Source organism: Suncus etruscus, chromosome 1 (assembly GCF_024139225.1).
Source record: "Suncus etruscus isolate mSunEtr1 chromosome 1, mSunEtr1.pri.cur, whole genome shotgun sequence".
Classification (NCBI taxonomy): domain Eukaryota; kingdom Metazoa; phylum Chordata; class Mammalia; order Eulipotyphla; family Soricidae; genus Suncus; species Suncus etruscus.
Window position 1 is genome coordinate 13,291,848 of NC_064848.1, and position 23,181 is coordinate 13,315,028.

The window sequence follows — 23,181 nt, forward strand, 5'->3', positions numbered from 1 at the left end:
CTAGGGCTGTACCCAATGTAGCCTTCTCTTTATGGCCTCCTGTCTCCTGGCTGTGTGTGGGGCTCTTCCAACATGACCTACCTTTGAATTCTAAAGCAGAGGGGTTTGGCTAGCAGAGAGTCATCTCAGCAGCAGTGTAAAGGCCCCAATGCCCAGCGGGGCCACCTACTCCTCTTCTTCCGTGGGGCCTATATAGTGTCTCCCTACCTTCACCCAGACTCAGCAACTTTTCTGCCATCTGATAGACAGTCTGGCTCATAAGACACCCTGGGCTGCCTGTGGGGTGACACTGACCGTGGCTTCAACCAACCTGCATGAGCTTCTGCAAGAAGGCCATGTCCAGGGTACAGGCAGGGCTGTCCATAGTCCATCTGGACATTGGCTCTGGGTCTGGAACTGGGTGTGCCCTGCTGCCCACTAAATTCTGCTCCTGGCCTGGTGTTATCTGCAGGCACACGCACACTCGGTGTGCCTGGGATGCCTGCTCAGCCCCAACACCACAGTGCAGTGTGACCGACACACCCATGGGCCCACTTGGTAGTGGATTCTGGTCTGTCCATACCCATTCCAGATACCACTTTGAGCAAACTCCTTCCTACCCTCTATCTCAACCTCCTAATCTGAAACAGGAGGGACAATCTTATTGTTGGGGAATGCAGGGGGGTTCCTCCCTGGGCTGAAGTGCAGCCACTACCTCCTTCCCCAGTTCTTCCCATGAATAAAGAGCCATGAATGTGATGGAGGGCAGACCAGTGCTCAGGGTTCCACTGTGCACCCCTGGGAGAAGCCTCTGGGTCATCCTACAAAAGGGTCCCTCAGACTGGGCGATGGGTCCCGGAGTTTTTGGCTCAACTGGTCCAAATACTGTTGGTCTTTTTCACTTCTACCTGCGTAGTAGGATAGGGACCATCCTGTGCCATTCTGCCTCTCCTCTCCCATCTACATACCCTAATCTCACACTTGCTCCCAGCACCCTCACTTGTCCTCCAGGTCCTGCTCTAGCCTCTTTCTTACCTTCAGTTCCCTGGATTCCTGGATCTTGGACCTCTTCTGCTCCAGACTATCCAGAAAGCATTCCATATACTGGGGAAAGATTGGGTGATGGGATGTGGGGGTTGGGCCTAAGGGGGAAACAGCCCCTTTACTACCAGGCAGGGCAGTGTCTGCCACCTCTGATAAAGCAGGCAAGCCCCATGTGGAGTTGCATGAGGCCCAGCCACCTCCAGCAGTTGTGATAAGCCCAGCTGGGTGGGACCCTGTCTGGACCTGTGCCCTGTTTGTACACAAGTGGCTCAGCCCCAGGTTCAAAAAGGCTGCCCAGTTATTACCAGAACAGGTTCTAGAGGTGCCACCTCTCTCCTCCAGTTGAATCTTGTGCCATCTCCTGAAACCACCACTACCACCCACCAGCTGCCAAAGACTTTAGTGCTCCAACAGGATTGTGGGCGACTTGGTCATGGAATACTAGATTAGTGGACATGAGGAGGCATTTTCAGCTGTTGCCCGGGCCACTTCAGCCTGGCTGGGAGTGGTGGCTAAGCACTGGCTGGCTTCCTACCCTAGCAGTTTCAGCTCCTCCCTGTAAAGTTGATTGGGCTCAAAGAAAACATTTTATTTTTTAAATATCACACTTTTATTTATTTATTTATTTATTATTTATTTATTTAGTTAGTTTTTGGGCCACACCTGGCCACCCTCCGGGGTTACTCCTGGCTCTGTGCTCAGAAATCACCCCTGGCAGGCTTGGGGGGTGAGGGGGACGGGACTATATAAGATGCCGGGAATCGAACCCGGGTCAGTCCAGGGTTGTCCACATGCAAGGCAAACATCCTACTGCTGTGTTATCTCTCTAGCCCCTCAAAGAAAACTCTTGACTCCTAAACTAAACTTCCCTCATGACTTCTGAATGGTTTGGGTGGTGGTGAGTGAGGTGGGGGGCAGCTAGGATCTAGTTCTTCCTTTGCCTATTATCTAGCTGTGCCAAGCAATGGACTGAAAGCTTATCTCTGGGGGCAAGTAGTCATAGAAACTTCCCAGAGCAGCCCTAGGGAAAGCTCTTCTCTCCTCTGTCTCCTGTATACCCACACCAGGCCCTCCTCCTGCAAATGTGGGCCCAGTGGTGGCCAGTCCTGAGCTGTCAGTGTGATGAAGGGTTGTAAGCTCAGGGGCTACAGAGGAAAGATTGGGCGTGTATGGAAAATGGCAGCCTCATTCTCTGTTCCCCAGTCAGCAGCTCACATCAGGTCCTGCTGAGTGCTAGCATATGCTCTTGTCACTGCAGCAGATGTGCTTGGTGTATTAGGGCTTCCAGTGTTTCTTGCAGGTAGTCAGGTAGCCTAGCCCTCTGCCACCTGCCCTCTGCCAGCTGCATCCAGAGGTCCTGCTCGGAATGTCTCCAGTCCCACTTGGGACCAGATCTGGGTATCTGCCGAGGAGAGCCAAACTAGTTTTGGAACCAGGGCGCTCAGGTACTGCCACATTATTTCCACTTTCACTTGCATTCCTCAATGAATTTACAGGGAGGACACAGACCAGTGACTAGAAGTGACAAGAGTGATATAGGGGATGGGCTGGGGGAACCTTCTGTGGCCGTAAGGCAGGATGGATGGACCATTCCTGCCTCCCACAGCACTGGGCCCTTTCTGAGAGGTGAACAGAGGCCCTGAACTGAGAGTATCTACTTACATCCTAGGGAAACCTAGGAAAGTTTTCCCAGGACAATAAGTCAGGGGTTGAGCCCTGTAGCTGAACTAGCTGCTTCTCCAGGGGAGGCACAGATAGGGATGGCAGACAAGAGAGAAGGGGGGGGGGCGGAGCGGTAACACAGGCGGTAGGGTGTTTGCCTTGCATGCGCTAACCTAGGATGGGCCGAGGTTCGATCCCCCAGCTTCCCATATGCCCCCCCACAAGCCAGGGGCGATTTCTGAGTGCATAGCCAGGAGTAACCCCTGAGCATCACCAGGTGTGCCCCCCCCCAAAAAAAAGCAAAAGGGAGCTCAAGGGCACAAGTTTAAATGTGGAGCTCAAGTGACTAGTGGTGGGCTTCTGGGTGGGGCTATCTTCCTGGGACTTGTACCATGCTCCTAAATTCAATTTAGAAGAATTGAGCACAGTAGAGATTAAGCTTGGGGCTGATCACCAATTTCCATGGTGTTGGTCATGTAACATTGGAGGTATTGAGGTGTGTGTTGGTAAAGGGAATAGTTCAACTCAGAGCTTTTTCAAAGTGCCAATGTGATATTCTGTATCCTTCTAGGTATGAATTTTATTTTATTTTACTGGGGAGGGCTGGCAGTATTTGGGGTTTATTCCTGGATCTGTAGTCAGGGATTATTTCTGGGAAGTACTTGGGAGAACTATATGGTGCTGGGAATTCAACTAGGGTGAGTTGCATACAAGACAAATGCCTTACCCCCTTAATAAAGGAAATTGTTGCCCCATTTTTCATCTGTCTGAGCGCAGAGGGCCATACTTGGACTGTGCTCAGGGGGTCACTTCTAGTGGTGCTCAGGGAACCATTAAGTAGTGCTGGGATCTAACTGGGGTGAACCATATACAAGGCAACCAAGCACCCTATTTGCTGTATCTCTCCAGTCTTAGTTGTAAATTTTTCATTTATTTTATATTTTGGGCCACATTTGGCTGTGTTCAGGGCTTACTCCTAGTGATCCCAGGGATCACTCCTGTGTTATCCAGTCCCTTTCAGAAAAAGCAAGGGGTTGGAGCAGTAGTAGAGGGCAGAGTTTCCTTTGCACGTGACTGACATGGGTTCGATCTCTGACATCTCTGACATCTGACATCTCAAATAATTACCCCAGCCTGCCAATTATAATTCCTGAGTACAGAATCAGGAGTAACCTGAGTTTTATTTTGGTGTTGCCCAAAACAAAAAGAAAAAAAAAAGAAAAAGAAAAGCACTGCTTGGTTCCTTGCAGTGCAGGGTCTGTGTGGGACTCTTGGGCAGGAGAAAAGGACCCCACTTACCCCTGAAGCCTGGTGCTGATTGCATGGTCTGGGATCAGAGCCTTGGAGCTCCTTTACCAGGGGCTCCCCACTAGGTTCTGGTTTCCTTAAGTCATGGAAACGTCCAGCAGACCACACAGAATCCTCCCAATACATCTGGGAGATGAAACCTCGGGACCACAAGAGCATCCACTGAGAATTTTTGGCCTCAAGGTAAAATCCCTCGGGGAAGGATTAGGGGCCCCCTGCCGGCCTCTGGGGTCACTCACGCTCACTTACATCTGTGCACTTGATTTGCAAGAGGCCTAGGAGCCTGTCTGTTCAAGTGGCAAGCGTTGTTGTTGTTGTTGTTGTTGTTTTACTTAAGAGTTCAAAGAGGTAGGGCCGGAGCAATAGCACAGTGGTAAGGATTTTGCCTTGCACGGGGCCAACACAGGACGGACCTGGTTCGAATTCCAGCATCCCATATGGGTCCCCGGAGCCTGCCAGGAGCGACTTCTATGCACAGAGCCAGGAGTGACCCCAAAACCAAAATAAATAAATAAAATTTAAAGGGGTGCAAAAGCTAACAGGGGACTTGGGGGGCGCTAAGGAAGTACCCTTCCAGACAGGTGTCAGATTCCACTTCAAGGGCAAGCAAGCTCAAGGCAAAGCGCTCTCAGGGTCGTCTACCTCCACCTGCAAGTGGGGCGAGGCTTTGGCAGGTGGGCGTGGGCCTAGGTCGAGCACCCCGTCTTCTTGCTTAGGGGACACCCCTCCCTGGGGGCGGAGGAGGGAGCGGCCTGACGCGACGCCCCGCCCCTATGGGCGTGGGGGGACAATTAAGAGGCCGCCGCCACCCGCTTGGGGACGCCGGTAGGGCAGGGCGAGGCCTTTGCAAATCTCCGCACGCGGCAGAGGGTGGGAGGAGCTTGGGGGCTCCCCGGACTCTTCTAAAAAAAAGGAGGAGGAGCATCAGCCAGCGACTCTCTTCGGAGCTTCCGCCACAGCCACATCTTCCGGTCAGGCGGGTCCTCCAGAGCCGTCGAGTCGGGGGCTGGAGCGGCCTGGTTCCCCACCCACGCAGTACGAAGTCTCCATATCTTCCGGCTAGGCCGGTCCTCCAGAGCCGCCGAGTCGGAGGCTAGAGTGGCCTGGCTCCCCACCCACGCAGCACCAAGTCTCCACATCTTCCGGCTAGGCCGGTCCTCCAGAGCCGTCGAGTCGGAGGCTAGAGCGGCCCGGTTCCACCTCCACGCAGCACGCCGGGCGGACGTGCTGCGTCACGCACGGGGCGGGGCAGCCGCGGGCGGAGGCCGGAGCCGGAAGCGGAAGAGTCGCCAGGAGCGGGGAGTGGGGCCTAGCCGCGGCCGGAGCCTGGGAGTAGACGGTGAGAGTCGGGCGCCGGGGGCCAGGGAGGCCCCGCGGCGGCGGCGGCGGGGATGGGTGGGCCCCGGGTCCCGGCTGCGGGGTTGGGTCTCAGCCCCCAGCAGCGGCTTTTCCTCCTCGAGCCCCTTCCAGCCGCGGGCTCGACTTGACCTTTGACCTTTGACCCGGGCCCCGACCCGCCCCGGCCTCCCGGGCTCGACCCTGCCTGCAAGCCTGCCTGCCTGCCTGCCAGCGTGCCTTCCAGGGGGCCCCTTGGCACCGCTCGAGGCGCCTCCCCACGCGCGCCTTCGAATGCACTTGGGGCCCGGGCCCCGCGGGGGGTCCCCCTTGGCCGCCGCCGGCGGTTACCGGGGCCGGGACTCGGCACCCTTGGGCGCCGGGGCGGCGGGAAGGGCTCCCGGGCCCGGGCCAAGGCCAAGCAAGGCCCAGGCCGGGCTGACTGGACACACAGCCCGGCGGCTCCCGGGCGCGGGTTCCGGGGGGCGGCCGCCGCAGGGCGGAGCGGGGCGGGGCGCCGCGGAGTGGGGTGGAGTGGCACCCGCCTGAACCCGGCCCCGACGAAGCGGGGGTTGGCGGCCCTCCAGCCTCCCTCCTCTGTGCGTGCCCTTGAAACAAAAAAAAAGGAGCATTTCTCCCGGTGGCTGCGGCCTGCAAGGTGGCACGGCTGAGGTTGCAGAGGCGCTTGGGGTGGGGGGGTGACGAAGGCCCCAAATAACTGCGGGCCGACAGGGTGGGGGAACTAGATGATCCAGGGGTGGGTGGGGGGGACAGAGGCTGGGTCAGTCCTCCCCTCCCCGTCTTTGCCTCGTGGGCCCAGGGACTGAGCCAGGGATAGATAGCTCCTTCCTGGCCGCGGACTCCACTCCGCTTGCACTGGAGAAGCCAGCTACCTCTCCGAGTTCTGTGCCCGTGCCAGGTAGAACCTTCTCGAGCGACATTAGTAAGGTCCTTGGCAGACTGAAACTAGTTCATTTTTTTTCCCTGGGTCCCGGCTTCAGGGACAGACAGGTGGCGAGAAATGTGCTGAGAGCTTCAGCTGGAAGGGTAGAGAGGACCTGAAACTACCCCCATATGTTTCACGAGCTAGAGTTGGTTTCCCCCCTCCCGGGGGGGGGGGCTGCTGGGTGCCCACAAGCTCTTAGATACCTTGAAAGGGTTTAGAAAATGTTTCCCATGCCTCTTCGGCATTCCAGAAAGGGTTTGACCCGGATCCTTTTTTAATGTCCTTGAGAAGCTCTAGGGCTTCCACTGGCTCCAGATCTGTGCTAGGGATTTGGCCTATAGGCATATGTAGGGATAGGCAGTCCTGGCAGTTCAATACTATTCCCTTGTTGCAAGAGGAGGCAGAAAGTCAGAGGAGCCCTAATAATTTATCAGAGGCACAGAGATTCCAATTGACATCTGACTTTGAAGCCCTGCTCTTTCCATATGGCATATGTTTGTGGACTGCAGAATCTTCTAGATCCTGGTTGGAGTAAGGTCTGGTGTGGCCTTGAGCCAGGTCTCTAACTACAGTGATTTTATCTGTTTGGTGAGGACAGGCAGGACCACACCTGCCTGTGGGCAGTCCTTGCCTTCATGTCTTGGTGATGGGAGGTCCTGCCCTCATTCCATCCTTTGGGCACCTGACCAGGGTAATCGCAGGAAACAGCCAAATATTAGTCAGTTGGACATCAAAACAGAAAGCTTAGGGCCGGAGAGATATAATAGCTAAGGTGTTTGCCTTGCACGTAGCTGATCCAAGATGGACCCTGATTGGCATCCCATATAATCCCCAAGCCTGCTAGGACCAATTCTGAGCACAGCCAGGAGTAACCCCTGAGTGCCGCTGGGTGTGACCTAATAACCACCACAACAAAAGCTTTCTAAACTTTTAGAGCCACAATTATGTTATCTCCTAAGGTTGCTGGGGTCTGCACATAAGGCAGACCAGGGAAGACAGAAGGTATCTGCTAATGGGGAGATTGGAGGTTCTTCAGGATCTTGAAGCTCCCAGGAGGTGGACAGGGAGTTTCTCCCTATGCCCTCCTTCTCAGAGAATTGCTTTCCTCACAGCTTGAGCAGGCAAACTAGGACTGACCTCCCCTGTAGGCTGGCTCTGGCCCAACCTCCCATGGAGATTTTGGGTGTAGGTAACCCAGGAAACTGGGTTCTCAGTCATTTTTCTCCCTGAGACTGAGCTAGCCTGGTATTACCTACTGTGGATATAGTCCCACTGAACAGGGTAGTGCAGGGATAAGGGGGTGCCTTGGACCTACTTCCTGGGAAGACCAGCTGCCAGACAACCAACCTGGCTGCTCCTGAGATGGGCATAGGAGAGGGTACTGATGGGAGATTGAATACTTGTGGACAGAAGTAAGTGAGGCTCTGCGGTGGGTACTCCAAGAGTATGCACTGGCCTTGGCAAGAGGAAGACCCTGTCCACCTCCTCCAAGAACTACTATCATGTTTGCCTTTGGCTTCTTTAAATGGGTCCAGCAAGACAGCCTTAGGCTTCTTAAACTGGATAGCTCTCTCTAATAGCCCTTGAACTTTGACTCGTCAGAGCATCTGCTCTGCAGCATCTCACAGGCAGGAAGAATTTAGCCCAGGAAGTTTTCCTTTTCCATGTCCCAGGTGTCCTGTGTTGGTGCTTACATCCCTTTTGTGCCTTCAGCCTCAGCAGTTGCCCTGGCTCTCCTTCAGGTTAATGATGCTGTTAGGGAGGCAGCTGTTTGTTCATGGGCAGAGAAGGATGTTGCCCATTGTCTGCTGTGTGACCAGTATGACCTCAGAGTTCTTCACTTCATAAACCCATGGGAGGGGCTACCTCTAGAGAGAACAATGGGCCTCTTCTTGCAGCCCTGTGGCTGCAGGTGTCTGGCTGCGTGTTTAGCCAGGCTCTCCATTTCTCGTGGCCTAGATGCATCACTGTAAGCGATACCGCTCCCCTGAGCCAGACCCATACCTGAGCTACCGATGGAAGAGGAGGAGATCTTACAGTCGGGAGCATGAAGGGAGACTACGATACCCGTCTCGAAGGGAGCCTCTACCCCGGAGATCTCGGTCCAGGAGGTAAGAGAAGCTGAGGGAAGAACAGCGCCTGCACTTATGAGTGCTGGGAGCCAGCCAGGAAGTGGTGCCGGCTCCTCTGCAGGTGACTACTGCTGTCCTCTTTTCTCAGCGCCTCCCTTGGCCTCTCCTGCAGTCCCCTGGCTTCAGTGTTTACTGTCATCCTTGTTGCCCTTTACATTCTCTCCTTGAATCTTCCAACACTCGAGCTCATTATGACTGTAATTGTTGTTGTTGTTGTTGGCTTCTGGGTAGCTGTGCTCAAGGCTTACTTCCAGCAGGGATCAGGTTTGTAGTGTCAGGGTGTGAACCCAGGGTGGCCACTTGCAAAGAAAGCACCCTACCCTATATCTTTGTCCCTACCCCGTTTCAAAAAAATGATTCCAAGGCTGGTAGGGTTTTTGCCTTCATCCTGGACAGACCTGGTTCGATTCCCAGCATCCCATATGGTTCCCTGAGCATGCCAGGAGCGATTTCTGAGAGCAGAGCCAGTAACCCCTGAGCACCACCACGTGTGGCCCCAAAACAAAAAAAAAACCCACAAGATTTTTTATTTATTTATTTTTTTTTTTTTTGGTTTTTGGTTTTTGGGCCACACCCGGCGATGCTCAGGGGTTACTCCTGGCTGTCTGCTTAGAAATAGCTCCTGGCAGGCACAGGGGACCATATGGGACACCGGGATTCGAACCAACCACCTTTGGTCCTGGATCGGCTGCTTGCAAGGCAAACACCACTGTGCTATCTCTCCGGGCCCCCCACAAGATTTTATGGGTTTTTTGTTTGTTTGGTTTGGTTTTTGGGTCACACCCAGCAAAGCTCAGGGGTTACCCCAGACAGCCTATCCCTGGCAGGCTCAGGGGACCATATGAGATGCCAGGATTCGAACCACTGTGCTGCATGCAAGGCAAACACCCTTCCTCCATACTATCTCTCAGGCCCACAAGATTCTATGTTTATTAAATCTTTATACTTAGTAAATTTGCTTATGATGGCTTGTTTTGTTTTGTTGTCACACCGGGCGATGCTCAGGGATTACTTGGGCTCTGCACTTAGAAATCGCACCTGGCAGGTCAGGGAACCATATGGGCTGCTGGGAATCCAACCACCTTCGATCCTGGATCGGCTGCATGCAAGACAAGTGCCCTACCACTGTGCTATCTCTCTGACCCCTGATGATGGCTTTATTTGTATATTTTGGGTGTCAGTCTAAGTCTATAAAGTAGACTCTGATTCTGGTTTATGATGCTCTTTACTAACTGTAGAAGTCAAAGAGATTCGATAAAATTAAGAAAAAAACACTTATCTTCTGCAAGATTCCTGAGAATTTGGATACCTTAAATAAGCTGGAGGCAGGGAGGGAAGTTTATGAAGGAGAGAACATATCCCTTCTTTTGGATATCAACTGAATTAAGGTACCAGGAGAAATCTGTCAATTATGGAAATTCTGGAGAGGCAGTCTGATACAGATGTCAATGCAGATGCGGTCATGGGTCATGAAATTGTCCAAACTACACATTCTTGATTCTGTAGGAAAACTAAATTATTCTGGAAGGTGCCAGCATGGTCAGGTTCTGGTAAGAATCATTACAGGCAGGGCCGGGAAGGTGGCGCTAGAGGTAAGGTGTCTGCCTTGCAAGCGCTAGCGTAGGACGGACCCCGGTTCGATCCCCCAGCGTCCCATATGGTCCCCCCAAGCCAGGAGCGATTTCTGAGTGCTTAGCCAGGAGTAACCCCTGAGCATCAAACGGGTGTGGCCCAAAAACCAAAAAAAAAGAAAAAATGAAAAAAAGAATCATTACAGACTACATAGAAATACAAACTACATTTTTTTTTTTTTGTTTTGTTTTGGTTTTGGTTTTGGTTTTTGGGCCACAGTTGGTGACGCTGAGGGGTTACTCTTGACTATGCGCTCAGAAATCACTTCTGCTCATGGGACACTGGGGGATTTAACCGTGGTCCGTCCTGGGTCAGCCGCGTGCAAGGCAAACGCCCAACTGTTGCGCCACCGCTCTGACTCCTACAAACGATATTTTATCTTTTGCTCTCATACATAAACAGGGAGCTTAGGAAAGAGAGCCTATCCCACTTTTTTTTTTTTTTTTTTTTTTTTGGTTTTTGGGCCACACCCAGCGATGCTCAGTGGTTACTCCTGGCTGTCTGCTCAGAAATAGCTCCTGGCAGGCACGGGGGACCATATGAGACACCGGGATTCGAACCAACCACCTTTGGTCCTGGATCGGTGCTATCTCTCTGGGCCCTATCCCATTTTCTATGCTAATGTCTTCCCTGGTAACCTTTCCAGTAGAGCCTAGTAATTTAGCTGAGCACTTTGGGGAGGAGAGAAGTGGCAGGTTGTCACACACCCAGCTGTGTTCACAGAGCCCACAGATCATTCCTGGCTAGCTCGGGGGACCATATAGGTTAGTGATGGCTAACCTTTTTTGAGCACGAGTGCCCAAACTGCCACACAATGCCCGGTCCGGTCCTCCCAATGGCCAGTCCAGCTCTGTTGCCAGGTGAGCTGCAAAGCAGACACCCGCACACTCACCTCCCGCCGTGCGGCATATCTTAATTGTGGACCTTCCCCCATGCCAGCTGCAAGGCCTTCGCGTGCCACAGGTTCGCCATTGAGGAAGGTCCATATAAGACCATATAACTAAGACTTGAACCTGAGTTGTCCCTATACAAGGCAAGTGCCCTGCCCCTTACTATCTCTTCTAGCCTTAGCTCTTACCTTTCCTGATCCTCAAGCCTGTCGGCCTCCAGATCAAAATAACACTGATATCCAGATCAGAAGACCATAGGGTGATCCAGAGTATTGGAGGCCTCCATGCCTTCCACCATTCTCCTCTGCCCTGGGCTCTGCTGAGACACTTGTTGCTATCTGGAGGAAAGGTTCTGCTGGTTGGACCACATACACACACCATTCATACATGCTTCCTCCTCTGCATGCTTCTACAATAGGCTGACCTTGAAGCCTTTTCAGAGGTTTTTTTTTTTTTTTTTGGTTTTTGGGTCACACCCGGTGACGCTCAGGGGTTACTCCTGGCTCTGCGCTCAGAAGTTGCTCCTGGCTTGGGGGACCATATGGGACGCTAGGGGATCGAACCGTGGTCCATCCAAGGCTAGCGCAGGCAAGGCAGGCACCTTACCTCTAGCGCCACCGCCCGGCCCCTTTTTTTTTTTTTTTTTTTTTTTTTTTTTTGGTTTTTGGGCCCCACCTGGCGGTGCTCAGGGGTTACTCCTGGCTGTCTGCTCAGAAATAGCTCCTGGCAGGCACGGGGGACCATGTGGGACACCGGGATTCGAGATTCGAACCAACCACCTTTGGTCCTAGATCAGTCCTAGATCAGCTGCTTGCAAGGCAAACACCGCTGTGCTATCTCTGCGGGCCCTTTTCAGAGGTTTTACCACATGCCTTTTAACATGGTAGCAGGACGGAAAGTCTTGTTGACCAAGACTGTATTCTGTTGTCAGCCATGACCGCCTACCCTACCAGAGGAGATACCGAGAGCGCCGTGACAGTGACATGTACCGGTGTGAAGAGCGGAGCCCTTCCTTCGGAGTGGACTGCTATGGATCCTCGCGTTCCCACCATCGACGTCGGTCACGGGAGAGGGAGCCTTACCGACCTCGCAAGCATGCCCACCACTGCCACAAGCGCCGCACCAGGTCATGTAGCAGCGCCTCCTCGGTGAGTTGTGGCCAGAGTGTGCTGGCTGGGGCTTAGAGGCCTCATCTCTTTCTAGCGTTCTCAGGCTGGCTGGTCCGGGTGAGTACTGCCCAGCCCCTCGCACGCACGTTAGTGTGTGTGCATGCGTGTGTGTATGTGTCGTCTGGTTCTGCAAGGTTGCACAGTGGGCCTGACTCCTCTCTCTCTCTCTCTCAGCCTCTTGGCAGTGGCAATTACAGGGCCTCTGGTTCTGGCACTGGCTGGCCCCCCAGCCCGTCTATCTGTCTCTACACTGCTCCAGGAGAGCCTGGAGAACACTTCTTAGGGAGATGACTCAGGGTTGCTGGTTGTTGGTCTGAAGCTGTCTGGCCTGGTCCTTCTTTCCCAGACTTGCCACATATGCAGCGGAGTACAGACTGGGAAGGACTGTACCACTTCTGCATCCACATTTTCATGGCCCTCCCCGCAGGCCCAGGGCTGGAGTACCCCTGGGGAAGGGAGGTCAGCTCCACCAGGAACTTTCTTCTGACCTCTAGCCAGCTCTCTTCAGCTGACTTCTAAATGTGGTACAAGCAAAGTGAGGGAGCTGGACTGCCTGTGCAGTGGGACATGAGCAGAAAAGGCAAAGAGGTATATAGCCCCAAGCCTTGTCTGGTTGCAAGTCTTCTGCCAGGAGCAGTCTGACATTGTGCCCAGCATGGAGCTTGTATGCTCTGTTGAGAGCCAACTCACACTGCATTCACAGTCCTGAGCAGAAAAGCAGTTGTGTCTCTGAGGTTCCATGCTATTGTCTCTTCTACCCATCCCAGTGCATTTGATCCCTGACTCCCTTCCACTGGCCATGAGGCCCCTGTAGAGAAGCAGTAGGACCCATGGAGGGGGCCAGACATCTTCTCTGCCTCACTTTCTCCTGACTTCTTGGAGAGAGCATGGCCTATTGGCCTCTGCATACTGCCATGGGATGGCATTTGGGTCTGTGGCTCTACTTCTCTGTCAGCGTAAGGCTCATGATGGGCCTGGACTGTGAGTAGCAGGGGTGCCAGGGTCCAGGCAGGAGCCCTATGTGGCCATGATGCTAGGAGGTCTGCATTGCAGGTTGTCCTGCCTAGAGGACCCCAGGTTTCTATGTGCTCAAGGCTGGTGGCACTCGGGCAGCTGGTGGCAGGCCCTTCAGGTCGTGATGTGAAGTGTGGCCGCAGCAGCTGTGGGGGCAGCTGTGGCACATTGGTTCTGAGTGGCAACGTCGGACACGCAGCACTGTGTGGCAAGCACAGGCTGACGACTCTCTGCAGCTGAAGCCAGGGTGGCCTCTGACCATTTTGGATGATTGGCCCTGGGCTGGGCTGGTCACTTTTCTTGCGCCGTTCTCACTGTGTCTTCAGCACTGCGAAGCCATTGGGGAGGGTCCGGGTGGGGGAGACAATGTAGAGGCGGGAGTCTCAGGGCCCAACTCTTGCCCCACCTGGCCCCTCGGCAGCAGAGGCTGTCGGTTGTCTTTCTGAGCAAAGAGCATTAGCGGCACCTTTCTCTTAGATAATGTCCGAGTTTTCTTTACATACCTGTAGCTGTTTTTACTTTTCTGTTTTTGAAGTCAGTTTGTGTCTTGACGTGTCCCTTGCAATATCCCTATCGTTATATATGCTGTGTGCCTTATGAAATGCTGGGATCTGGAAAATCCAACCAACCAACCCACCGGCTCCTCACCGTCTCCACCTCTGCCTTTGACTGACAACTCAATCTGTCAATCGGAACCGCCTACCATGCGATTGGTCGGATGGCGTTTCGGGGGGCGGTGCATGCAGAGAAGCCAACAGAGCAGTAAGCGCAGCAGCCGGAGTGTGGAAGATGACAAGGAGGGCCACCTGGTGTGCCGGATCGGCGATTGGCTCCATGAGCGATGTACAGCCACCTTTCGTAAAACTTTACCTCTCTACTTTCTATCCCTTTGTTAGATGAGACCTCTCCTGCCTGGAGGGGCCGCTAGTGCGCGTGGCGCCTTAGCGGGGCCACAGTAATTGCCTGAATGACACAAACACTAGCCACTTCTGTTTTTAAGAGTGTAGCAGTGAGGGAGAAACCTTTTTTGTGTTTGAGAATTTGAATGCTGTGAACTTGCAGGAGCTGCCGGCGCCTTCTGTCCTCCAGCACCTCATGCTGTGCTTCTTTTCTCTCCTAGATGAGATCGTGGGGAACCTGGGTGAAGGCACCTTTGGCAAGGTGGTGGAGTGCTTGGACCATGCCAGGTGAGCTAGCCTGCAGGGCTGAGGGGTATGGTGTTCAGAAATTGTTTTTTGTTTTTTTTTTTTGTCTTTCCAAAGCAATGTTTCTGACCTGTGCTTGTTGGAATTTTGCGGTCTCTTGAAATAGGAGGTGTATAGCATGGATTTGGTGTGCTGCTCCATTTCTCGAGATGGTAGTCCTGTGTATGCACATAGGAGTCCTCCATAGTCTGGCTCTGATGAGACCTGCTCACTTTTCTACCTCTTCTCAGCACCTGCTGAGACAGCCTGAGCCAAGCCCTCCCATGTATCAGTTCAGAGGCAGCAGGTCTGGGTCTCACCAGGCAGGTGCTGTATTCAGGCATGCCTGAGGGTCCCTTGAGTGGGCTTAAGGAGAACAGAGGTGTTGGGCTGCACCTGGCGTTGTAATCTACTTTTGTCTACTTCCCGTTCCTTGAGACCAGACACTTAGAGCCTTCCCCTAGGACGGAGAACTCAGACTAGGAAGCCAGGAGCCCATGATTGCCCTGCTTCCAGGGTCTTCGCTCTTGCCATGTTCCATAGGATGCTGTGTTGTTGTCTTGGTTGAGCCCTGCACTGCTCCTAGGCAGCCCTCTTACTGTACAGCTGAAGAAACATGCCAGAGCTTGCTCACAGTGCCCACTCACACCTCCAGAAGGCAGGGCCAATTAGAGCCAGCCGTACAGTCTGCCAGGGCCCCAAGAAGAGGTAGTGACAGTGATGGAGGAAGTATTTCCAGTTCTCACTTAAGTCTGTGGACCCAGGGACCCAGTGCGGGGGAAAATCAGATAGACCAAAATGTTTGACTAATATGACAGGATTCAGATGTGCCAGATACGAGAACTGTAATACCTGGGGAAGCTCAACTCTGCTCCCAGAGAAGTGACACCCTGAGTAGCTGTAGGAAGAAAGCCTCTGACTTCTCTGAGGGGAGCCCCTTCCCCATTCCCCAAAGAGTGCCGAAGGGCTTTAGGTTGAGTGGTTGGGCAGAGGCAGGGCTCATCCTCAGAAGCAGGTGGAACCTGCCTGGGACAGAGATAAGCACCCTTTGTTGCTAGTCCCAGCCGGCATTCTGGCCTCGGAGGCCTACATGATCTTTACTCCAATTCAGACAGTTAACTAGCTCAGTATTGCCCAAAGTGGGTATTACCACCCTGGGGTGCTGCAGCACCTTACGGGGACAGTAGTAAGTAGTCAGGTGCAATTTGTTCACTTAAAAGGGTGCTGAGTGATTCCCACCCCCTCCCCAGAGAAGGGAAAGTGGGCTAAGTCATTTTGGAATTCTACGATCCAAATAAGGCCTGGGGCCCTTAGAAACGATGTCTTGCTGCCCACTGGTGCACCTGTGGGAACCACGCTCTCTGTAGCCCCATTGGGCCTCATGCACTGGTTGGCCTTTGCTTATCCCATTTGAATCTGGCAGCAGAACTTTCCAGGTTCCCTCCTAAGTGGGCGTCCTGCTGGTGACATCAGGTTGGCCAGGATGGGAAGAAGTGCAGAGCAGGAATCGTTCTCATCATCATTGGGCATAACACATTCAGTGCTCACATCATAGCCAAGCCTGTGGGGGTATGGTGGAGGTGTGGCCTAGCCCTCCTGAAAATAGCACTCCACTATTAGCACCATTCCTCACTCCATCCTAGAATCTACCCCGGGGGATTATGATTGCACAGACAGGCACACAAGCTCAGGAAGGTTTAGAGGTGCCACAGAAGATGTAGGTAGAACAGCTGGCCTGCATTTAAGTTACTGAGTAAGCTATGGGTCTGGCAATAATCAGCCAACTAGGCTTCTGTCCACTCTCCACTGGGAGCTGGATTTGGCAGTGGCTGATGAGGTAATATAAGCCTAAGCCTTTTTATTTGGTTTTGGGGTAACATTTGGTACTTAAAGATGGGTGCTTCCAGGGGCTTCCACAAGCAGAGCATGTACACTCCAGTTTTTAAGCCATCTCGCTGGCCCCTAACAGCTAGTCTGGCGTGGATGCCAAGGTTGTGTATGTAACAGATATGGTCAGTTGAAGTTTCAGTATCTACTCTCTCCAGGCAAGCCCCATGCTGGGAGTCCTTAGAGTGGTTGCTGGGCCCAGTACTGGCTGAAGGGTGAGTCTGGGTGGGAGAAGACTGGCAGCCTCATGACACTTTGGTTTCCTTCCCTGGTCTCAGAGGGAAGTCTCAGGTGGCCCTGAAGATCATCCGGAATGTGGGCAAATACCGAGAAGCTGCCCGACTAGAAATCAATGTTCTCAAAAAAATCAAGGAGAAAGATAAAGAGAACAAGTTGTAAGTATTTGGGAAAGGAAAGATTTGGGAAGGAAGCTTTCAGTGGTCTGTGTCTGAGGCAGCCTCCTGGGGCTCTGCAGTGTCCCTTGTTGACACCACTCCTTCCTATATTTAGACCCAGGGAAATTTGGCATGTGAGATTGTTTTTGTTTGGGGGCACACCTGGCAGGGCTCAGGGCTTATTCTTGCCTTGCACTCAGGAATCACTCCTGGCTCTGTGCTTAAGGATTACTAGTAAAGGTCAGAACCATATGAGTTGCTGGGGATCAAACCCAGATTAACCATGGGTTAACCTACCCATGTCCTACCCGCTGTACATATCACTCCAGCTCCAGACAAGCGAGTCTTGCTGAAAGGAGTCTTTGGACTTTTAGTCCAGGCTATGCCTTAATAACTATTCTAAGGCAGGTATGTTTTGGAGCTTCCTGGAGTTGGGGTGGATGGGCCAATGACAAATTAGAAACTTAGAGGCTGTTTGGAGCTCGCCGACTTGGAGAGGTGGCCAAAGGAACCTGCCTTGGACTCAGACCCTAATCCTACAAGTACCGAATTGAGCCTTGGACCAATTCAGCAGAAACTCCTCGAAATATTGTCCTATACTATGCTAGGCGCTGTCCCAGCTCAAGAGGTACAGGGCTAAAAGCCTGCCAAATCTTGGAGGAGGCAGGAGAACCAGCCCAGAGCCTCAGTGTTAGTTCACCCCCCCATCCCCCCCCCCCACCCCCCCCCCCCCCGTGATGACTGGTGATGAAAAAAAGTTAAATATTTTTTTTGATTTCTGTTTTTGGGCCACACCTGGCGGTGTTCAGGGGTTACTTCTGGCTCTATGCTCAGAAATTGTTCCTGGCAGGCTTGAGGGGGACCATATGGGGTTCCAGGGATTGAACCTAGGCCTGTCCCAGGTCAGCCACGTGCAAGGCAAACACTCTACCACTGTGCTATTGCTCTGGCCCTAAGTTGAACAGTTTTTTTCTTCATGTTTAGCTGCATCCTGGTGGGTGACTCTGTGAACTGTGGGAGTGGGGATTGGCTTCATCTGAGGGTCATGGGGTGGGGCATCCAGCAGATAGCCTAAGCCCTGTCTGCCCTTCTTCCTCAGCCTATGTGTCTTGATGTCTGACTGGTTCAACTTCCACGGACACATGTGCATCGCCTTTGAGCTCTTGGGCAAGAATACCTTTGAATTCCTGAAGGAGAATAACTTCCAGCCTTACCCACTTCCACACGTCCGGCACATGGCCTACCAGCTCTGCCACGCCCTCAGATGTAAGTGCCTTCCCTCAGGTGGGACAGGGCCATTTTATCCCCTCCTTTCACTGCCTAGGGCACCATGGGTCCTGGCTCAGATACCTGGTAGAGTCCAAAGTAGTGATGGCTGCCATCCAGGGGTGTCCTGAGCTAGCCTTTGCCCCAGGCACTTGGGCAGAAACCGAAACCAGAAATTGCTTTAGAATCAGCCCTGTATCCACCCTGGGCCTTCCTGCACAAAGGAGAGAAGGCATCGGCAGCCTGGGGGTCAGGATATATAGACTGGAGGTATTCTGAAAGCTCTTAACTGGCTTGAGATCCTGGTTCTCTTCCTACCAGGTGAAAGTCTGACTTGGTAGGTGTACAAATAGGTGCCATTTGCAGGGTAGACCCTCTGCTCACTATCACATATTTGGGATGTAGGATTTGCAGGAGTTGGAGAGGAAGAGCAGGCTGGTTGCTGTTGTCATTGCAGAGCGTCTGGGGACAATAAAGAGCCACCTTTTGAGGGGATGGTGCTCAGGGGTTACTCCTGGCTCTGTGCTCAGAAATTGCTCGTAGTAGGCTCAGGACCATACGGGAAGCCAAGGATTGAACCTGGATCCATCCCGGGTTGGTCACGTGCAAGGCAAATGCCCACTGTATTATTTGCTCCAGCCACAGTAGAGAGCCTTTCTAAACCAGCCATGCTGCTCTGCAAGGCTTAGAGCCAGCCTGAGCTGAAAGTCTGGGGGTGTCTCCTAGGCTTAGGGTCTCAAGTACCCGACAGGAACATGGAACGCTCATCAGTGGGAGCAGGTTTGAGGGAAAAGCTGGGCTTCTTGCTCAGCGGCAGTCAGGCTCATGAGTAGCCCCTGGATTAATGGTTCACAGCCACTGCCTTGATCATATTCTTCCTGGTGTGAAAGGGTAACTTACAGTCTTGTTTTGGTCTTGGCTCTACAAAACTGTGTGGCTGGTACCCAGGAGGGGGAACCCACCACAAGGCATACTGCAGTTTGGCTGAGAGGCCTGACCTTGTGGACTGGAAGGGTGAAATTTTGGGGTGGGGGGAGGGAGGAAGGGAGGGCTCTCAAGTGGTGCTCAAATCTGGGAGAACCACTGGTTATTCTAAGGTAATTGAAATGCAAGTTCAGAACAAGCATCCCAGGGTGCTGTGCGGCTCAGACTCTGCAGTGTAAAGGATTACCCAGGTCATCCCAACATTGCTGGGAGCCTGAGAACATTCTTTTTAGCTCGGAGGTCTCCAGGGTTGTACCCAGTAATGCTCAGGGAACTAGGTAGGACCAGGAAATGTACCTGGTCTGGGCACATGCTAGGCTAGTGCACAATTGCTCTTTCTCCGAATCCTTGAATATGGTAGATTTGGTTTTGGGTTTTTAGGCCACACATGGCAGTGCTCAGGGCTTACTCCTGGTAGGAATCAGTGTTGAAGCAGGGGAAGCAGTGGAGGAGTGCTGGTAATCAAAGTAGGATCAGGCATGTGCAAGGCAACCAACCACCTTATATCTACTGTACAATCTCCTCAGTTCCCAGAAGGTGGATTTTTTTTTTTTTTTTTTTTTAGTTTTGGGCCACACCGAGGGACACTCAGGGTTACTCCTGGCTATGCGCTCAGAAATCGCTCCTAGCTTGGGGGACCATATGGGATCCAGGGGGATGGAAAGTAGGTCCAATCCTAGGCTAGCACCAGCAAGGCAAATGCTTTATTGCTTGCACCAGTGCTCCAACTCAGAAGGTGAACTTTTTTTTTTTTTTTTTGGTGTTTGGACCAAACCTGACAGTGCTCAGGGGTTACTCATGGATCCTGGCAGGCAGGGGGTGGAGGTGGGGGGCGAGCATGTGGGACACCAAGATTCAAACCACCTGTGGTCCGGGGTCGCTGCTTGCAAGGTGAATGCCCTACCACTGTGTGCTCTCTCCCGCTCAGAAGGTGATTTTTAAGTAGAAAATATTTCCTGCCTCGTCAGTCCCAGAATCCTTCTGACCTATGCACTGTGGCCTGGAGTCAGCACTGTTCTGTTTTCCTTCCCTCCCTCTTTCCCAGTTCTACATGAGAATCAACTGACCCACACAGACTTGAAGCCAGAAAACATCTTGTTTGTGAATTCTGAATTTGAAACCCTCTACAATGAGCACAAGGTATTGTTGGGGGAGAGGGGAGGGCCCTGTTGCTGGGGTGTGCACCCACAGCATGGCCTTCTGATGTGCTGCCCACCTTGTATCACAGAGCTGTGAAGAGAAGTCGGTGAAGAACACCAGCATCCGAGTGGCTGACTTTGGCAGTGCTACCTTTGACCATGAGCATCACACGACCATTGTCGCAACCCGCCACTATCGCCCACCTGAGGTGATCCTTGGTGAGTGTAAAGCCCTCCAGTCTGGCTAAAGCTGGCACTTTGTTGGGAGGTGTGCACAGAGGTGTGGCCTGCCACCCAAGGCCAAAACTGCCATGGGGTAAATGGGGCTTTTGATCAAGATGGGGCTTATGTTAGGGCCAGCCAGCATGGCTGCTGCCCATGCCTCCATGCTGGGAATACAGGCTGCATCATATTGTCTCCTGCTTCCATTTCAGAGCTGGGCTGGGCACAGCCCTGTGATGTTTGGAGCATTGGCTGCATTCTCTTTGAGTACTACCGGGGCTTCACACTCTTTCAGGTGAGGCCTCCCCACTAAGGCTCCGAAGTGTGGCTTCTCTGGTAGGTGGCAGGAGTCTTAATTGGGAACTCTCTACCAGTCCGTATCCTGGCCCCGGAGGGTAGCAATGCTCAGGGGAGGGACAAGGACTGGACACTTGGTTCACTGGAAGTCGATGGCAGGAGGTGACTCTTGGGCATGGAGATGGGTGGGACTGCGGGGTTGAGAAACACCTGTATCCTTTTATCACAAACTGACTGGACACTGAGAGGACAGGTGTTAGCTAGTATTGAGTAAGGGGCTGGGACTGCTCCATTGTGAGTTTGTAGGTTATGGGCAGGGAAGACTTTGAATTCTCCTCCACAAGAGGGAGGCTGGTACTAACCCTAGCTTGCATACTACCTGATCTTCCGTAGACTCATGAAAACCGAGAGCATTTGGTGATGATGGAGAAGATCCTAGGACCCATCCCATCGCACATGATCCACCGTACCAGGTAGGAGCCCTAAGAACCTTCAGGACTTTCCTGTCTCACTTGTGGGTAGCATAAGGTTTTGCAGCTTCACTCTTGGTGCCCTCTGTGTTGTGCTCCAGTGACCTGACAAACCTGTTACTGTCCAGACATTCCTTTCCCACCTGGCTTTGCTTCTGGGCCTGGAGAAGAGCCATCTCCCCCCATTAATGCCAGACTCCTTTGCCACACTTCCCATTGCCTTCCTCCCTGTTTTTTAGGAAGCAGAAATATTTCTACAAAGGGGGTCTGGTTTGGGATGAGAACAGCTCTGACGGCCGCTATGTGAAGGAGAACTGCAAACCTCTGAAGGTCAGTTTCTGGCTTCCCCCAGCTCAACTCATGCCAAGGAGACACCCCAGGCACTGGGCACACATGCAGCGGAGAGACAGGCCAGGCAGCTAAAGGCTGTCTCGCTCCGGCTCTTTGGGAGGCACATGACACCTGAGGCTGCTAGGTGCTGGGTTCTTGCAAGCTGCCCTGGCCAATCCCAACTGGGTGGCTATGATGTAATTGGGGAAGAGCAAAGCAGATGTCTGAGAACCTGCGGCTTCCTGCCCTTCTCAGTTTTGGGAAGAAGTAGGCAGAACTGAGGTGAGGGGGAGGGGAGGGAAGGCCTAGACATGGCTGGGAAGCCTCTGTCAACTGCATTCGCTGCTTGGACAACTGAATTCCGCAGAGGCCCTTACCACCCATCTGTCAGGACTTTTGCATGTGGGGGCTGAGGCACCACGTCAGCAAGACACCCAGTAGCCTGACTATTCTGAGCAGGAAAGGAAAGGAGCCGCTCATTGTCCTCCAGGAGGCAGCACTGCCGCCTCCACCCCATCCAGGGGACCTGCTGGGGCTTCCCGCCACCCTGCTGTCACACTGAGGCACCTTGTGTCCCTGAGCAGAGTTACATGCTCCAAGACTCCCTGGAGCACGTGCAGCTGTTTGACCTGATGAGGAGGATGTTAGAGTTTGACCCTGCTCAGCGCATCACATTGGCAGAGGCTTTGCTGCACCCCTTCTTTGCCGGCCTGACCCCAGAGGAGCGGTCCTTCCACACCAGCCGCAATCCAAGCAGATGACAGATGCAGGAGGCCCCCGCACGAGCAGACCAAGAGCAGGACTGGGCTGCCCGGCCCTTTTCTCCCACCTCCACCACTGGGCCCTAGGGCCAGAGCCACCCAATGAACAGTGCAATGTGAAGGCAGGCAGGAGCCTGCAGGGGACTCGATGCCCAGCTGCCAGAAAGCACAGATTTGACCCATGCTATTTATATGTTGTAAAGTTATAATAAAGTGTTTCTTACTGTTTGTAACCCCTGGTACCAGTGTGTCCGTCTCCGGCTCCTTGCCTTCCTCCTTCCCTCACCTTAAATAAAGTCTTTTTCAGTTCAGCTTGTGGAAAGCTACATGTAAAATTGGCCAGGAATAGAAAGACTAGCCAGTCGGTGTCAAGTGGTCTCGAGCCTAGGAGAGCAGGACTTACCCTTAAGGGGACAGCTATGATGGTCCTCATCTAGACCCAGCCGAGTCTTGCACTGTCTCACTTAATTCTGTCCTCCCAGCCTGTTGGGTAGGCCTTAAGGCTTTATGTGAGGATGATGGGACTTACTGAAGGCTGGGAATGAAGCAGTACTTTCCCTCCTTCCCCAAAGCACCATCACCACTGGACCAGGGCTGTCATTCAGCTTTATTTCCGTGCTGATTTTTAGCAGCTTTCCCTAAGAGCCACGTGAGTGACAGTCACAGCAGGGGGGATGATGCCACTGAAAGTAGCTGAAGCTGGAGGAACCAAGCTTTCACACCACTGGGGAATCCAGGCAGGAAGAGAGCCAGTGCGCACAGGTATAAATTCCCTCAACAGGGTCCTCAAGAAGGCTCAGAACCCCATTAAGTACTGTAAGGAGCAATCCTGAGCCAGTGTACTTCTCTGCTGGCTTCTAGCTCCTTTTCCATTGTCCCAAATGAGGTGAAGGGGGGGGTGCTAACCATTAGCAGCAGGGAACCAGACCTCTACACTTGGTTGTGTACTAAAATGCCTATCACCCAATGTTGCTTCTCACACTGTTGCCCTGTCTAAAGAAAGGGCTCCATGCTAGAAACGCCCTGAGAGTGAGCAGAGGTGCAAGTTCAAGAGTAGCTGGCCCCTCACACCGCTAGAGATGACGTGACAACTACTCAGTATGGAGAGTCCAGCCCCCTCTGCCCTGCCACATTA

The 23,181-nt window shown here is 53.0% G+C and overlaps 1 protein-coding gene across 1 annotated transcript; it reads left to right on the forward strand.

Annotated features, from left to right (window-relative positions):
* Nucleotides 1–5,214: 5,214 nt before the first annotated feature.
* Nucleotides 5,215–22,288, forward strand: CLK3 (CDC like kinase 3). Its single transcript, XM_049777897.1, has 13 exons — nt 5,215–5,332; nt 8,234–8,385; nt 11,860–12,076; nt 13,858–13,954; nt 14,232–14,298; nt 16,461–16,577; nt 17,677–17,843; nt 19,873–19,967; nt 20,056–20,185; nt 20,401–20,483; nt 20,879–20,958; nt 21,195–21,285; nt 21,870–22,288. Exons 2-13 carry the CDS (start codon nt 8,234–8,236, stop codon nt 22,044–22,046), a joined length of 1,473 nt encoding a protein of 490 aa, XP_049633854.1. The 5' UTR covers nt 5,215–5,332; the 3' UTR covers nt 22,047–22,288.
* Nucleotides 22,289–23,181: the final 893 nt, after the last annotated feature.

Bases quoted from the DNA above. Each gene is read 5' to 3' on its own strand.
- CLK3 (XM_049777897.1), top strand. From the start codon at position 8,234: ATGCATCACTGTAAGCGATACCGCTCCCCTGAGCCAGACCCATACCTG. The intron at 16,578-17,676 runs GTAAGTATTTGG...CTTCTTCCTCAG, and splicing joins AAAGATAAAGAGAACAAGTT to CCTATGTGTCTTGATGTCTG. The intron at 17,844-19,872 runs GTAAGTGCCTTC...CCTCTTTCCCAG, and splicing joins GCTCTGCCACGCCCTCAGAT to TTCTACATGAGAATCAACTG.